The 17672-nt window shown below is 50.3% G+C and overlaps 1 protein-coding gene across 2 annotated transcripts in view; it reads left to right on the top strand.

Annotated features, from left to right (window-relative positions):
* Positions 1 to 465: 465 nt before the first annotated feature.
* Positions 466 to 17672, top strand: part of tprn (taperin) — a 34196-nt gene continuing 16989 nt past the window's right edge. The window contains exons 1-2 of one of the 2 annotated variants that reach the window (XM_056301780.1): positions 466 to 2970; positions 4628 to 4725. In XM_056301780.1, coding sequence (XP_056157755.1) covers positions 739 to 2970; positions 4628 to 4660 — 2265 coding nt within the window. In that variant the 5' untranslated portion in view covers positions 466 to 738 and the 3' untranslated portion in view covers positions 4661 to 4725. Of the gene's footprint in view, positions 2971 to 4627; positions 4726 to 17672 lie in introns of those variants that run through there. The other variant, XM_056301779.1, reaches the window with a different exon arrangement.

Genomic DNA, 17672 nt, shown 5'->3' with positions numbered 1-17672 from the left:
TTTCTAATCAAGGGATGGGCAACATGAGCCAGGGAGGGCCGGCGTGGGTGCGTTTTGGTTCCGGCCAAGCAGGTACACACACCTGAGAGTCTATTAGTCAACCAATAGGCTCGCTCCAACCAAGCCGTCGCGCACCTATTGGTCAACCAACAGTCTTCGCCGAGGACCTTGATTTGTGGACTCAGGTGTTTACCTACCTGGGCGGAACAAAGACCTGCACCCGCACCGGCCCCCCTCTCTCTGGGTGAGCGGTTTTAATTAAGGCTGATCGCCGCAGTCGCTACCGGGGCGAGCGCTTCCCCCCCTCCCCCCGAAAGGGTTAACGTAGTGAAGAGGGCGGGGGCGGGACATGCGTTGATTGACAGCCCCGCTCTGCCTGGTCAACAATAGAAACGGGAGTGGTTTGTTTCGGTGGGCGAGCTTCACAGGACGCGAAAAAAAAGAGAAAGAAAGAAAGAAGGGTGTACTCTTAACCCGTTTGACCGAATAAGATGATTTCGCGACATGCCTTTCTCAAGGGCCGGAGGAGGATGACGCTGGTACACAGGTGCTGCTGATGCGGGTGGGGCTCACAAACGTTCCGGGGAGGAAGAGCGAGCGTAAAGGAAGACGCCTGGCGGAAAACGGGGGGTGCGGGCTCGTGCGACGGTGCGCGCGCGCCTTGGGTAATCCGGTGAGGTGGAGAAGCCGGCTGGTGCGCCCTCTTGTCCGGTAGACGCCTCGCTCTTTAACTCCGCGATGTCCGGCGGAGAGGTGCGCGTTCTCCGCCGCGAGGCTGGGCAGGAGAGCCCGAGGATGCCGGCCTGGAAACGGGAGATCCTCGAGCGGAGGAAAGCGAAAGGTGGCGGGTCGGGCGGGGGCGCCGCGGAGACCGGCGCGGGCCCCGGGGGCGCACATCGGGTTAACTGCGAGGCGGCGGAGAACGGCGGCGGCGGCGGCGGACCGAGCCTCGGAGACAATGAGACGGTGTCGCCCGGGTCCAGTAGGAGTTACACCATCACCACGGCCAGCCAGCACTTCGCCTGCAAGCGCGGCGGCGGCAACAACCTGCGGTCCTCTCCGGACCTGGAAACGAACAAAGACCCCCGCGACCCCGCGGAGAGAGCCGGGGGAGGAGACGAGGAGCAGGAGAGCCTGGTTCTGCACGACAGTTTGGGCCCTTTGCAGGAGAACCTCTTCATCAAACTGGAGAAGGAGAGGAGACGGCGACAGGACAGGGAAGGCGCCGCCCGACCCGTTCAGCACATCCTGGAGTTGTACGGCAGCGTCCCGGGGATAAGGACTATCCGGGCTGAAAATATCATCATCATTGAATCCGACCCGGATTACTTCCCGGAGACCGCCGAACTAAAAACCGGGTTCACGGAAAATGGGGTGGGCAGCGGCTCCCTTGGTGATCTCTTGGACCGGAGGGGGAGCGCGGTGACTGAGATAAGAGCCAAGGAGGTGGTCATTTACGACACCGCACAGAGCAGGAGCGAGGAGAACTTGAGTACCCTGGGTCGTCCGGATCATGACCGGTCGTTGTACGAGACGGGCGAGGGTCAGGGTCGGGTGAGCCGGATGCTGCAGAAGTTCGACAGCAATTATGGAAAGCTGCAGAAGAAATCTCACAGCACTGAGAACCTCCTGGACCTGGAGTCCAGTGTCGGCGTCAGACCCAGACTTCGTACCAAGCCACAGCCAGATCTGGTGCCAAAGCACAAGTTGCACTCTCAGCCGGAGTCGCTGGTCTGCGGCATCCTCGGTAAGACCCAGTCCTCGTCAGTCTTCCAGAGCTCCCAGTCTTACAAACCAAAGCCACAACCCTCTGTCCCTGAGCTGGGCAGCCCCCAACATGCTGCTGAGTATCCTCAGTTAGTGTCTTCCTTCCGCCAGCGGTTTGAGGGGAGTGGGGGTCGCAGCACAGCTGTTAGTAGCAGAGACGAGGCAGACCGGGTGCAGCCCAAGTCCGTCAGAGAGAGGGACTGGGAAAGCACCGAGGTGCCCCCGAAATCCAAGGTGCCATGCTCTCCAGAGACACGCCGTGCCCGTGCCGACTCCCCCTCGACCTCCATCCCCTTCAACGCAGCACTCTCCTCGTCTGAATTCGAGATCCGCCCTGCACCCAAACCAGACCTCTCCCAAATCCCTGTTGGGGACACCCAGGCGCGGGCCCTTGCTAATCTGCGCCTTCAGTCTCGTAAGTCCTTCACTGTCATCCCAAAACGCCATGTTGATGAACTGTCTCCACCGGGCAGCGCAGTCTGCCCCGTCCCCATCAAGTCTCCCCCCTCGCAGAGGGCGGCCGAGGTGCCCAAATCAGGAGTGCCAATCACCCAGACTCCCACACCTGCGTCAACATCCTCGGCGAGGCCATCAGAGGAGGAGGTGGAGAGGACAGTGAGGCCACTCAAACCTGACCCATCTCCACTTCCACCCATCACCACAACTATAACACCTGCTCTTACCCCTACCCCTACCCCTTCCCTCGCCACCCTTGCCCCAACCCCTGTCTCTTCAGCTGCGCCTCCTCCATCGTCAGCCGTCTCAGCGCCACGCGCCCCGTCCCCTCTCCCCTCCACATCACCTGCCCCATGTCCGGTCCCTTCTACCCCCGATACCCCATCCTCAGCTCCAGAGGAGCCCTCCCTGGACCGGTTGCCAGTGACCAACATAGATGACATCGAGGTGGAGTCCCCCCAGCCTGCCCCTGCTCCCAGCCCTGTGGTGCAGAGGAAAAAGGGGAATACTTTCACCGTGGTGCCTAAGGCCAAAGTTGAGTCTCAAGTCCCACCCAAGTCCCCCGAGCCTGCACAGGACGGCTCCGACGGGTCCGAGGCGGACCCAGCAGCTCCCCCGACCCCATACGCTCATCTTGGCTCTCTGCTGAAGAAACGCTACCCTGCTGTGGAGGACATCGAGGTCATCGGCGGGTACCTTTCTCTGGGCAAGTCCTGCCTCTCCAAGACCGGCTCCGCAAGAAAAAAGGTGAGCTCCCGCGGGGTGGCTTATGGCATTTTCAGTATTAACATTTTAAACATGTGTGGCTGCCTCTCTTATTCTAGAGCAACTCGCAATGAGTGCATTACTAAAGTATATTATATTTTAATAAAGAAAAAAACTAAAGCCCCCCGGACAGAAGGTATAAGAGTTATGCGCAAAGGAAATAGAAATGATAGATTTAACTTTGTCCTGATATTTATGTTACATTTTTGTTTTTTTTTATTCTCATTTACCAGTTTTGCTTTTCTGCCTTTCTTTTTGGACGGGTTTACCCCCCCACCCCCCACCCCCCCCCGCTACTTTAAATCTGCAGGTCCCATCACCTGGTGTGCATCCAGGCATGTGATTACTTAAATGTTGTGTTTACGCAGCCCCATGGACAACGTGTAGCCCTGCAGTTTGAGTCCCTGCTCCACAAAAGCATGTTATTTGTTGCAGAGCCCTCTATTGGGTTAGGCGGTCCTCAAAGCAAAGGGTTTGGCTCGAAGGGCCCGGCGAGCTTTCGGCTGGCCCAGCAGCCTCCCCGGAATACGGAGAAGAAATCTGTTGCTCCTCGTCCAGAGCTGCTGTGGCCTTCAGGCTTGGTCAAAGCTTAACACCCTTTCAGGCCTACTCCGAAATCCTAATTATATGTCGGCCTGTTATTTTTATTTTGGTATTGTCTTGGGAGCTAAATCAGATGCCAAAGGCGGTGTTTTGTAAAGGTCTGCGTGCGAAACACCCACGTGTTCATCCGTGTTTATGATTCGTTGGATGACGGAAGTCTCTCACTTGAATCTCGAGGCATCGTCTGGATTCTTCTGAGGGTGTTTTCACATTGTGTCCAAAGTTTACCGTTCATCGTGTTATATTCAGCGTGGTGTCGTGTCGGGCGGCACGGTGGCGCAGTGGGTTAGCGCGGTCGCCTCGCAGCGAGAAGGTCCTGGGTTCGAGGCCCCGGGGTAGTCCGGCCTTGGGGGTCGTCCCGGGTCGTCCTCTGTGTGGAGTTTGCATGTTCTCCCCGTGTCTGCGTGGGTTTCCTCCGGCGGCTCCGGTTTCCTCCCACAGTCCAAAGACATGTAGGTCAGGTGAATCGGCAGTACTACGTGTGTGTGTATGTATGTGTGTGTGTGTGTGTGTCGGCCCTGTGATGCCCTTGCGGTCTATCCAGAGTGGCTCCCCGCCTGCCGCCCAATGACTGCTGGGATAGGCTCCAGCGTCCCACGACCCTGAGAGCAGGATAAGTGGTTTGGATAATGGATAATGGATGTTGTCATGTTGTTCTGGTGTCAGTAGAGCCCATGTTTTTCCAAGTTGCTCATCAAGACACAGCAGTTGACATCAGTCTAAGATGATATAAAAGCCCTGTAATGGCATCGGGTGGGGGCCCTCATCCAACAACCCTCACAGCAGTACGAGTGTACGGATGAACTAACCAGGGCGGTGGTGCACTTTGCCCTACCCGCCGAGCTAGACAGCAACACACCTCCTCTGATGCCGATTATGTTGAGACCGCTGGCAGGCCCGCAGTCAAGGCCGATGTCTTCTAGGGCTCCCTCCCCCAGGCGCTGGCTCGCACCGCTGCTCCTCTGGTAGTCCTCAACACTGCAGACATGCACCGCTTTATTCTGCCAGGCCAAGAAACTTCTCTTTTCTAATTTAGTTTGACTGGCCGTTTCCAGAAGACTCCAGATGAGCTCACATCTCCTCCTCCTCCTCCTCCTCCTCCTCCGCAGCAGTTGATAGCAGGTCACCGTGAGGAGAACCAGATGGAGCAGACAGACTTAACAGCAGCTGTCAAATTTGACAAGCATCAGGCTGGTATGAATTGTCGTCATAGTAACAGCACCGGTCACACCTGTGTGTGTGTGTGTGTGTGTGTGTGTGTGTGTGTGTGTGCACGTGTGCGTCGCCATGTGCATCGGAACACGTGTGTGCGAGTGTATGCAGGTACAGTTCACTGGTGTGCGTGGCCGCTGGACGTCAGCGGGGGCCAAGTTCCTCGGAAAAAATATGAAAAGAGTTTTTTGTGTTTGTTCTCTGCAGTTCATTATCTGCACTATGTCTGGGAAGCGAATTCCCTCTCCCTTTTGTGTTCTGTGTATGCCTCTCTTATTGGTCATCCTCGGGGCCTGCCAAGGCTCTTTTCTCTGGGCAGGGCTGTGCAAGCAATTACAAAGGCATCAAGGGCTGGCCTGACCTGTATAATTTGTGTGGAATTTTGTTCCGCGCTTGCTTCTGTGTGAGGAGCAGGGGCCCAGAATGGCCGCCACTCAGCAGTTTGGTTTGGGTGGTTTTTGAGCGCTCTTTTTCCACCCCGAACAGATTTGATTTTTTTTTTTTTACATGTACTTTTCGTGATTTTATGAGAAACTAGGCTGAAAAAGAACATCCCGGATGTAGATCTCTCTTTCTCACTCTCTCTTTCTCACTCTCTCTCTCTCACTCTCTCTCTCTCACTATCTCTCTCTCACTCTCTCTTTCTCACTCTCTCTCTGTCTGTCTCTTTCTCTGTCTGTCACTCTATCTCTGTCTCTTTGTCTATTTCTCTGTCTGTCTGTTTCTCTCTCTCTCTTGCTCTCTCTGTCCGTCTCTATCTCTGTTTCTCTGTCTGTCTGTCTCTCTCTGTCTCTCTCTGTTTCTCTGTCTGTCTGTCTGTCTCTGCTCTGTTTCTCTTGCTCTCTGTCTGTCTCTATCTCTGGTTCTGTCTATTTCTCTCTGTCTGTCTCAGTCTCTGTCTCTGTCTCTCTCTGTCTCTCTCTGTCTCTCTCTCTCTCTCTCTCTCTCTCTCTCTCTGTGTCTGTCTGTCTGTTTGTCTGTCTGTCTGTCTCTGTCTCTCTCTCTCTGCTCTGTTTCTCTCGCTCTCTGTCTCTGTCTGTCTCTGTCTCTATCTCTGTCTCTCTCTCTCTCTCTCTCTCTCTCTCTCTCTCTCTCTCTCTCTCTCTCTCTCTCTCTCTCTGTGTCTGTCTGTTTGTCTGTCTGTCTGTCTCTCTGTCTCTGTCTCTGCTCTGTTTCTCTCGCTCTCTGTCTGTCTCTGTCTCTATCTCTGGTTCTCTATTTCTCTCTCTGTCTGTCTCTGTCTCTATCTCTGGTTCTCTATTTCTCTCTCTGTCTGTCTCTGTCTCTCCCTCGCTCATCCTTGGAGTGAGACGTTGTATGGAAGGCTGGACTATTTCCATTTCACTTTACCCTCTGCTCGCTTCTCCATCACTCCGAAAGCACCCGTTTTTTTTTTCCTTCTTGCTACGTTGCACCACCTTATTCCTGCATTGTGCTGCTTTAATGAAGCCTGTCCCTCTCGTTCCTGCTCCTGCCTGTGATCCTCACTGCATTGAAAAAGGATCAGTGAAGGTGCTATGTAGGTCAAGTGCAGCTTCTCGTGCCACATCACTTTTTCATTTGCATAGAATACTGGAGGGGCTGTCAGTAGAAATGCACCGGCTCGGCTTGGTTCGAGATTCAATTTGTAGTTTGGTAAGTCCAGGCTCTCTCTGGGTTTTGGCGCAGGCAGGATCCGTGTGTTTTCTAATGTGGTAGACGACACAGTTCTTTGTTGAGCAGAGAGGCAGCTGGCAATGAGACACAAGGGGGGGGGTGGGGGGTTGGAGTGATTTGTTTTTGAAGTCTCTCCCTCTGTGACCGGTTATTATAGGGAAAAGGGAGATAGACTCGTGTGTTTCGCTTGTGGAACCATCCAGAGGTAGAAGGAGAAGGGTAGTGGATGTTCGGATTTACACCGCCTTCTCCCATCGGTTGTATTTTTTTCATTTGTTCACAAAAGGGAGACTATAGGACCAGCTGAGCTAACACTTTCATCACTCGTATTTAGTCAGGGTAATGATTACGTCCCATACCGAAGTGATTAGATTTATGACTGTTATTACGCCCTTTCGCCTGGTTCTCTGAAGCACCACCACCCAACAGAATGTAAATCTGCTTAGGACTTATTAACCTAAATACATATAGAAGTGTGTTATTGTAACGTAAGCTACCCACATAACATAACATTTTCCAATCATGATGTAATGTAGGTTTGTCATTAAAACTTTGCAGCGTATGGTCTAAATTCATTACTACTTGGAACTGAAGCCTTGGGCACTTATTTTAAAAATGATATAACCAACTGATCTATAAATATCACATCAAATAAAGCAATCGTGCCGTAATGGCTCACGAATTACATAAGCCAAAGTGCTGTGTTCTGGGAAATGGGCATTAATTTTCATTGTTTACCATTTTTAGTACACAGAATTCAGGCCTATGAGTTGTTTGAGCCATTGAAATGTAGTGTAGTTTTGCACTGCTGCCAACTCTGCGGAGTAGATTTTATTTTTACAGGGTAGCACACAGTCACTGACTTCAGCATTATTCAATTAATCAGCTTTTCCTGTACTCATGCCCGGTCACACACACCCTGTTTTGCTACTGATTAACGTATTAAAAATCTAGGCTGTAAATGGGGGACTGAGACCAATAAGATAGACAAGTTAGATAAGTTTAATCAGTTCATCTGGACCCAACGTTTGGCACTTAGTGTCCAGGTGAATCAGAATCAGAATAAAGTATTCGGATTCGGATTCTGATTCATCTGGACACAAAGTGCCAAACATTGTGTCCAGAACTGATTCGAATTTCTGGGACTTCCTTACCCGAATTATTGAGCCATGCTTCGAGACATTCTCTCGTAGAATGTTTGTAAGTGCCACACTGTAGTGTCCTGACCCGCTCCCATCCACAGCACGCATTTTGATACCATCAGCGAGCTATCTCTGTAGATTAGTTTGGTATTTTTATTACCCTGTAACATATTTGGCTATCTCGCCAACAGGCTGTAAAAATCTCTTCACGCCTACGGACACAGAGACTGGGAGCGTCGTTAGCTTGTTAGCTTTACTAACACTAGTACCCATCTGTCTCTTGATTTGTTGATGGTGTGTATCTATAGACCACATTGTGACAAATGTTGTTTTGTCCAAGTACCTTTTCACCTTATGATGAGGAAGGTTTAGCAAATCTCTTCGTGCATACGGGCACAGAGACTGGGAGCGTTATTAGCTTGTTAGCTTGCCTACCCTAGAACCCATCTATCGCTGATATGTTGGGATGAATGCTGTTTTGTCCAAGTAACTTTTCACCTTATGATGAGGAAGGTTTAGCAAAGGTTGGATCAGTAGGTACACACATAACTGGTCTTGTCATGTGGCTGCTGTGGTAGGCACTTGCATGCTGACCCATTTACTGAAAACTTGAGCAAAAAATAGCAGTTAGCAAATACACCCACCTATATATATATATATATATATATATATATATATATATATATATATATATATATATATATATATATATATATATATATATATATATATATGGTCTTGTCATGTGGCTGCTGTGGTAGGCACTTGCATGCTGACCCATTTACTGAAAACTTGAGCAAAAATAGCAGTTAGCAAATGCACCCACCTATATATATATATATATATATATATAGTCTGCTTCTCTTGTTTTTATTGTTGTTTATGGCCCCTGTCGCTTTGTAAAGTAGATTGTGAAGAAGCTATCATCCAATTAAGTTATATTTTCTCACAAACGAATTTCACCAAATGCGATTACTCCTCCATGTCATGTCATGGCAGTATCGTGTGTTGCAGCAGTGTTTTTACAACATTCCCGGGTTTTATTTGTTTGGAGAACGCCTGGTTTTTATCTGTGGCAAAATGTCATGCTACCCACAGCAGATTAAAAATAACCCTAGTACTTGAATAGGTGGAGGCCTCTGACACAGGAAGGCCAATGAAAGGGCACACTCAAGTCATTTACATTGTCCGCCTGGACTACAGGTGTGAAAGTCCATTGTGTTTAATTATTTACCACTGAGCAGCCATTCCCCACCTCTCCTCCCTCACACTTCCTGAAACTTACCACACGCGTCCTCGTTTTCCCTAAGAGGTCGGTAACAGCCATAATTTGGGGTTGACGAAAATGGTAGGGAGCCACTGGGATCCAGAGGCCCTGGTCTCGATGATACAACCCCATCCCAAAACAAAACACACTTCATCGCTACCTCACCCTCAGTCCTCTTTCTCTGCTGGATTCTTTACAGTGACAGCCTCTGTGTCCATTACGTCTGTGTTTCTATTGGGGTTTTTTTGTGTGCCAGCATGAATGTATTTTCCTGTCAAGCCAGTTAGCTCGTGACACATTTGAATGAATTGTTATTCGACAGTGAAATTACACGTAAGTTACATTCGCAGTGCGAACACATATTAAGTTTCCTTCATTAATCCCCTGGGGGAAATTCCATTACTGCAAATTAACCCATTCTAGCTGTGATCTGTGTAGCTAGGAGCAGTGTGCCGCCGCCTTCATGCTGCGCCCGGGGACCAACTCCAGTTCTTTTGCCATTGTCTTGGTCGGAGTATAAACCCCTAACATGCGTGTTTCTTTTGACGGTGGGGGAAACCAGGGCGAACATGCAAACTCCACACAGAACCCCCCGGGATGACCTCCCAAGATTGGACAACCCCGGGGGTTCGAACCCAGGACCTTCTTGCTGTGAGGCGACAGCGCTAACCACTGGGCCACCATGCCGCCCAATATAAATCAGTCTGTTCTTGCTGGTGCAGTTAAAATTTCCCACTTTTAGTTCATATTTTTACCGTTTTTATGTTTAGAAATCTAATGTTTACATTGCTACAAGAACATTTTGCTGTTAAGGAAACTTGCTTCAATTTCAGTTTGCATTAATTTGCCTTTTGTTTTTTGTTTTTTAGTTTCAAGCATCTCTCCAGTCTCGAAACAGTCAGAGTGACTTAGTTTCGGTGTCGCTGGTTGCATCCTTGTTTTGTGTTTGTACATCAGCTCTCCCCTGCAGAGCTGCACAGAGGTGTAAATATGTTGTTGAGAAGGGCCGCGGCCTTAGTAGTCTGTTTGCCTTTTAGCTAGCGCGGTATTTCGGCCAAGTGTGTTACACAAACACGGACACACAAACACGCATGCAAAGCCCCTGACAAACACAGGCAGACACGGGTTTTGCAACAAGCCAACACGCCAAACTGTGAAGTCGGTGTAATTAGAATTCAGCCAGGCGACTGCACTGTTAGAGTCATGTTTCATTCAGCGAGTGTGTCTTTTTAAGTGCATGAACAAATAAGTCAAGAAGATGAAGAGATAGGGGGACTTTGTGTCACAACACGATGGAAAGGGAGTTAATAAAAACAGCTGAGTGGTGTAGTTGAGAGAGAGCATCTGCTGAAGGACTGTTCATGTCTTATTCATACCTATATCATATTCATATAGGAAGGGGGGCAGGCTAAACTAACGGCTAGCCCGTGCAGGCGGCAGTTCTGACAGTCATCCTGGCTGCCGTTCACTCTCTTGGGACAGTGGATTTTATTTTATGTTTATTTTTTTGGATGTTGGATATATGTATTGGATGCTGGATGGATGGATATGTTGAATATATGTTGGATTTATGTCAGGTATGTTGGATATATCTATGATGATCTATGATCTTTGATATGTTGGGTATATCTATCTATCTATATCTATATATCTATATCTATCTATATCTATATTCTATATATACATATACATATATATACACACACACTCCCCGCCTACCGCCCAATGACTGCTGGGATAGGCTCCAGCTTCCCCGCGACCCCAACTGGGGTAAGTGGCTTGGATAATGGATGGATGGATGGATGTTGGATATATGTGTTTTTTGTGGATTTGTAGTTTTTGTAGGGTTTTTTGTTTTTTTGGTAGTTTGGATATATGTGTCCTTGTAGGTTTTGGCTGTGTCTTTGTTTTTGTGTTGCACTGCTGTGGGCGTACATGAAACGAAATGACAGCTAAATGTTCCTGATTCCCGATCTGTAATATCTTTCCTCTTAATGACACGAACTGTGAGTTTGGAAAACCGACACTGGCCTCGAGCGCGGTGCTTTCTGGTGTTTTCTGTTTTCCGGTCAAGCCCCCTTTGAGGAGCCTCTTCTGGAGACCCCTCAGTCAGCTGCAGGTGTATAATGAGAGCAAGTGTGACTGAACAAGGCGCTGCGTTTACGTGTGATTGTAGTTGCGTAACGTGGGGGGGGGGAACGGGAGTTTTGGGGGCTGTTGGCATGCAAACTGCATTCAAATTTGGACTTTGAAACCAATGTACAACAGGTAATATAGTGCAGCCTGGGTGCTCACCGACGTATAGGCTGGACTCGTGGAGCTCTGTGCGAGATCTTTGTAGAGTAATTGCACGGTTACTATTGTGGACTGGGGTGTGGGTGGGCGGGTGGGGTCTCATATAAATTTCTGCTCTTTCCAATTTCTGTCGTTTACCTCTTAGGCAGCCGTCTGTCTTGCCACCACGTCTGAGTCCCGCTCTCTCCAACCTCTTAAACCTCTCTTTTTCACTCCCCCCCTCCCTCTTGTCACTCCCCCGCCACTCTCCCGTTTCTCTCTCTGTCACATATCCACGGCGCCTGTCGCCCGGGCAACGCAGGCCGCAGCCATTCTATCCTGTCATTAGGATTCCAAGGATAAAGAAGGGACTGTACTGGCACATGTCTGTGTGTCAGGGTTTGTGTTGTAGTCTCGGTAATTGACGAGCTTAAATTCGGCGTCTCCCTGGGCGGGGGACTCGAATGTCCCCGTCCCAGCATGTCATCACTTGATAAAGAGCAATCGTTTACTTTTATCCGGTCTTGGTGCCTTCCAGAGAAGGGGCGAACGTACTCACTTGGGTCCAGGAATAATTTCATGATGGGTGTATTTCTTATTTGTGCTGTTGCTGTTGAATTATTAATGAAGGGTATTTCCTAGTGAGCCTATAATTAGCCTCGTGTTAAGGTTAACGAGAATGTGGTTGAACTCGTAAAGGGCCCATTATTCACTCTTATGCTATTTATGACACCGGCGTGGTACGGTAAACCTTTATCTCTTTAAGTGTATGTATTCTCACTATGTCTATCTTTCCATCTCGCTGGTTTCAACACTCAAGATGATCCAACCCGTAACTGCCTCCTTTCGATTGCACATTCACGCTCATACACCCATGCATGCACACACAGCTACAAAGGGCATACTATTACAGCGGTGACTCACGGTGCGTAGACGTGCAGTGTAAATAGAGATTTATCATTTCTGCCTTTCTCACCCCCGCTTGTCAACCACTGCTGCAAGCAGAAGCCTGCCGCCCACGTGGATGAATGTGTGTTCTCACGGTTGCTAAGTATGGTCTTGCTTGTTTGCTAATAGATGGTTGCGGTGGGCGTCCGGGTAGCGTAGCGGTCTGTTCCGTTGCCTGCCAACGCAGGGGTCGGCGGTTCGAATCCCCGTGTTACCTCCGGCTCGGTCGGGCGTCCCTGCAGACACAACTGGCCGTGCCTGTGGGTGGGAAGCCGGAGGTGGGTATGTGTCCTGGTCGCTGCACTAGCGGCTTCCTCTGGTCGGTCGGGGCGCCTGTTCAGGGGGGAGGGGCAACTGGGGGGAATAGTGGGATCCTCCCACGCGCTTTGTCCCCCTGGTGAAACTCCTCACTGTCAGGTGAAAAGAAGCGGCTGGCGACTCCACGTGTATCGGAGGAGGCATGCAGAGGGGGTGGAGCAGCGAGTGGGGTAATTGGCCAAAGTCAATTGGGGAGAAATAGGGAAAAATCCACAAAAAAAAGAGGTGATTTGACCACAGATGTTACTTTTAACTCGTGTTGGACATTTAATTCATATATCTGGGAGTTTATAGACATTAAACTCCCGCAGCTGTAGTTTTAAGTCGTCGCCATGTGGCGCGAGGTGGTGCTTAGCTGTGCTCTGCCACTCGGCCTGCAGGTTTGGCAATTATAATCAGCGTTTGAACCAGAAACTGAAACTCGTGAAATTTCTGATGCAGCCTAGACAAGTTAGGCAAGGAAGAGTGAATGCATAAAGTTTTTTTATTTATGCTCTATCATGGCTCTCTTGTGTGTCTATTAAGTTTGACACTTTTTACTAGCAATAGATATTTTGGTGGTCCTTTTTACTTTGGGTTTTATGGTTAATGCATCTTAATGCGCCTAGAATGGTTCTGGCATCTCTGATATACCCATAACCAGCACGGTGGTGCAGTGGTTAGCGCTGTCGCCTCACACCAAGAAGGTCCTGGGTTCGAACCCCGGGGATGTCCACCCTTGAGGGGTCATCCACCCTTGGGGGGTCATCCCAGGTTGTTCCCTGTGTGGCGTTTGCATGTTCTGCCCGTGTCTGCGGGGGGGGGGGGTGTTTCTCCAGGTGCTCCGGTTTCTGATGATGCTCAGGATGTGGTATGAGTCTGTGGTGGCCAGCGCTCTCCTGTCTGCTGTTGTGTGTTGGGGAAACAGGTTGAGGGTAGCGGACGCAAACAGGCTCAATAAACTGATCCGCAAAGCCGGTGGCGTTGTGGGGGTGGAACTGGATTCTGTGGCGGCGGTTTCTGAGAGGAGGACGCTGTTGAAATGATGTGCCACCGTGGACAATGTCTCCCAGCCACTCCATGAGGTGCTGGTTGGGCACAGGAGTACTTTTAGTAGTAGGCTCATTCTGCCGAAAAGCACCGCAGAGCGCCACAGGAGGTCATTCCCGCCCGTGGCCATCAAACTTCACAGCTCCTCCCTCAGACTCGGACTGTCAGACACTCGGAGTTAATGGCCGTCGGACCGGCCCTGCTGGGTTTTGTTTGTGCTGCTTGTTGTGTGCTGCGGTGGTGCAGTACAGATAGGGTGTTACGTGCACCGTGCATATTTTGTTCTTATTTCTATTTCTTGTTTTGTCTTTTATTTCTGTTAGTTTTCTGCTTCGCTCGTTTCTGTTGGTTTCTATTTTCTTGTACCTTGTTAGTTTCTAGTTAGAGCGCGAGTGTCTGTAATAGAGCCCGATTTCCCCTCGGGGATGAGTGAAGTATTCTGGTTCTGGTTCCGATTCTGATTTCTCCCACCGTTTCTTCCTCTGCACGAGTGAAGGTGGGGAGGGAGTTCCTTACTGTCCTCTCCCCCCCCCGGGTGCTTACACACCTGTAGGTAAACTCCTCGGCAAGTGCAGCGCTGTGCTTTTCTAATATTAACCGGCCGTCAGGGGATTAGCGCTAATCAGGAACTGGGTTTGGCTGCTGCTGCAGGCGGCCGCGCTCGTGGAAGATTGTGTGTGTGTGTGTGTGTGTGTGCCAAGCATGTAACTAACTTAGTTTTGTACACAAGAAGTCGTTATCAGTTTGATTCTTTGCATGCATTTCGCCAGAGGTGTCGAGTCGTTCCTCAAACACGCACACCCGGACACACATCCATGCCAACATAACCACCACACACTTCCTACATGCGGTGTAAAGCATCGTTGGATTAAACGCAGAAATGCTTTTGAAGAGAACACACACACACACACACACGCGCACACAAAGTAATCGCTCGCACAGAAGTTACACCCTGGGTTGTTCACAATAGCTCTGTTGTGTTGTCGTTCCACTGCAGCTTGCCAACTTCCAGCTTGAGCTCGGTCCGCCGTGCCAGCACACTCGGCCCGAGTCTTCTGCGCGTGCACGAGGGGTCGTGGCCGTGCTTCTCCATTCAGTAGCCGCCACTTTCACCGGGCAGCACATTCTTTCCGACGCTTCGCTTCCCGACAAAAACTGAGAGATGATGATGGTCGGTGTCGGGCCGGACACAAGAATAATTTCAGGTTCGCCGTATCGCGTAGGAATTTGGGGAGAGATGAGAATAACTTTTATTGAACTGAACATCCCTAATCGCATAATGACGCTGACACACTGTGGTAGTCCAGCTGAGCTTAAAATGTCTTGCAGCTGGTTTTCCTTTGGACTCGGCATCTGGCGCCTCTCGTGTCAGTGTCCAACAGTAGGCGGTTTGAATCCCCGTCTTGCCTCCGGCTTGGCCGGGGCGTCCCCTACAGACACTGTTGGACGTGTCTGCGGGCGGGAAGCCGGATGTGGGTATGTGTCCTGGTCGCTGCACTAGCGCCTCCTCTGGTCGGTCGGGGCGCCTGTTCGGGGGGGAACTGGGGGGAATAGCGTGATCCTCCCACGCGCTACGGCCCCCTGGGGAAACTCCTCACTGTCAGGTGAAAAGAAGCGGCTGGCGACTCCACATGTATCGGAGGAGGCATGTGGTAGTCTGCTGCCCTCCCCGGATAGGCAGAGGGGGTGGGGCAGCGACCGGGACGACTCGGAAGAGCGGGGTAATTGGCCGGGTACAACTGGGGAGAAAAAGAGGGGGAAAGGCAAAACTAAATAAATATTGTAACCAGTGTGAATTTGGGGGGGGGGGGGTGGTCACTATTTTTGGTGAATTTGTCTACAGTGTGGTGGTGTGCTGTGTGAGTGGATCCTGTCTACAGTGTGGTGGTGTGCTGTGTGAGTGGATCCTGTCTACGGCGTATAGTGGTGTGGTGTTTGGTGCACTGTGTTGAATGAAAAGAGCCCGAAGACTGAACCATCCCTCTGTTGGTCTGTCCCACAGCCTGTGGACAGGAAAGGATTCTCTTCTGCATCAATAATACATGCTTCTTTTTTTACCGCCGCAGACAGAAAGGCCTCTAATGGAAGTGAAGGGTCACAGGAAGGGCTTTGTGGAGCGGGGATAGAGCACGTCTTGTCATGTCAGGATCGGTTTAGATCACCTCCACCGCCAATCTCTGCCTTTCGAGCTGTCTTTTGAAAGAGATACCGCTCTCCGACATCTCGATTCATTGCGAGTCTTATTTGGTGCATCATGCCCGAAATATCAACATAAAGAGGACGTGACAATTGGGACCGGGGGTGGGGTGGGTGGGGGGTGGTGGTGGTGGAGGGGGGGGGGGGCGCATAGCCACGTAGTAGAAGAGTAAACTTGAAGCCTTAACTACGCAAAAGGAAATGGTAAAACGAGGAGTAGAAGGACGTGGGGCCCAGCAGCTGGTCTGATTTATTGATAAACTCTTCTTTGGCACTGAGTAACTTCCTCTTAGACAGGATACTGATTTCGCAAGTAAAAGCCGTGGTAGCATAGAGTTTGAACAGAGGAGCTTAAGAGGGAGGATTCCTGCACTAAAACTGGGCAATGCCTGAAACGTGTTGCCTTAAATTGGAGCTGGAAAATGCACTGGCGCAACATTTACCGATACAGAGGATGTGGTGTAAGTGCCCCCGTTACTGACATGAAGTCAAAGTAGAAACTGTGCCGGGATGTTAGACGGCGGTAGGTCGGCCCCTGCCGATCGGAGCTGTTTGATGCCTGGCCTGACGTCATAGCGGAGTCGCTGACCTGCTCGACGTGACCCCTGGAGGTGCGAGGCTGTGGGTTTCGCCCGGCACTGACACGCAACAGAGGAAATCACACCGCGCCACAAACGGTTTCCGTTTACTGACGACCTGATTGTCTTTGCTGATAATCTGTTCAGAGTGCACGGCTCCAAGACACATTGTAGGTGCCTGTGATCCACCGTGCAGCCTCGCGTCGTTGGTTTGGCCCTTCTGGCCATTTTAAAATCAAAGTTCACGACTTAAGTTACTTGAGCTTATGTCACTGGAGAGTTTAAACTTCCTCTTTTGACTCTTTTGCTCTTTTTATTTTTCAGTTTTTTAACACTGTAAATTAAGTTTGGGAAAAAAAACGTTTAGTTTAACAAACTTAAGAGCGACTAAAATAAACAGTGAACATTAAGTGTGGTTTTTTTTTTCTTCCCTTTTTCTCCCAAGTTGTACTTGGCCAATTACCCCACTCTTCCTAGCCGTCCCAGTCGCTGCTCCGCCCCCTCTGCCGACCCGGGGAGGGCTGCAGACTACCACATGCCTCCTCCCATACATGTGGAGTCGCCAGCCGCTTCTTTTCACCCGACAGTGAGGAGTTTCACCGGGGGGCGCCCCGACCGACCAGAGGAGGCGCTAGTGCAGCAGCCAGGACACATACCCACATCCGGCTTCCCACCTGCAGACACGACCAATTGTGTCTGTAGGGACACCCGACCAAGCTGGAGGTTGCACAGGGAGTCAAACTGGCGATCCCCGTCTTGGTAGGCAACGGAATAGACTGCTATGCTACCCGGACGCCCATTTCTTTGCTAATTTTGAAGTGACGCAAATGTTATTTCTGGCTCGGTCGGGCGTCCCTACAGACACATTTGGCCGTCTCTGCAGGTGGGAAGCCGGATGTGGGTATGTGTCCTGGTTGCTGCACTAGGGCCTCCTCTGGTCGGTTGAGGCACCTGTTTGGGGAGGGGGGGGTAACTAGGGGGAATAGCGTGATCCTCCCGCGCGCCTTGTCCCCCTGGCGAAACTCTTCACTGTCAGGTGAAAAGTAGCGGCTGGCGACTCCACATGTATCAGAGACATGAGGAGACATGTGGTAGTGTGCAGCCCCCCCCCCCAAGTTCGGCAGAGGGGGTGGAGCAGTGACCAGGACAGCTCAGAAGAGTGGGGTAATTGGCCAAATACAATTGGGGAGAAAATTTTAAAAAAAAAAGAGTCTGAACTTGAGTTTTATTAATTTAGTTTTATTAATAATGTTGTAATATCTGTTGACCAAGGTCCTCTACAAGCTTGGTTTGCCACGTCTGCTAGTTAGCCACAACTTCACTTTTTAAACTACTGCTTTACTCTTCTGCATTTGGCTGCTACAGTGGATACGTAAAACTGAAAAAGCCTTCATGATTCCGATATCCACGGAGTTGCTCTAGTTTTAAATATGGCAGCAATAAAATCAAAGCGGACGTTTG

This window comes from Lampris incognitus, unplaced genomic scaffold (assembly GCF_029633865.1).
Source record: "Lampris incognitus isolate fLamInc1 unplaced genomic scaffold, fLamInc1.hap2 scaffold_147, whole genome shotgun sequence".
NCBI classification, from domain to species: Eukaryota; Metazoa; Chordata; class Actinopteri; order Lampriformes; family Lampridae; genus Lampris; species Lampris incognitus.
This window is presented reverse-complemented; position numbering and strand designations above follow the sequence as displayed.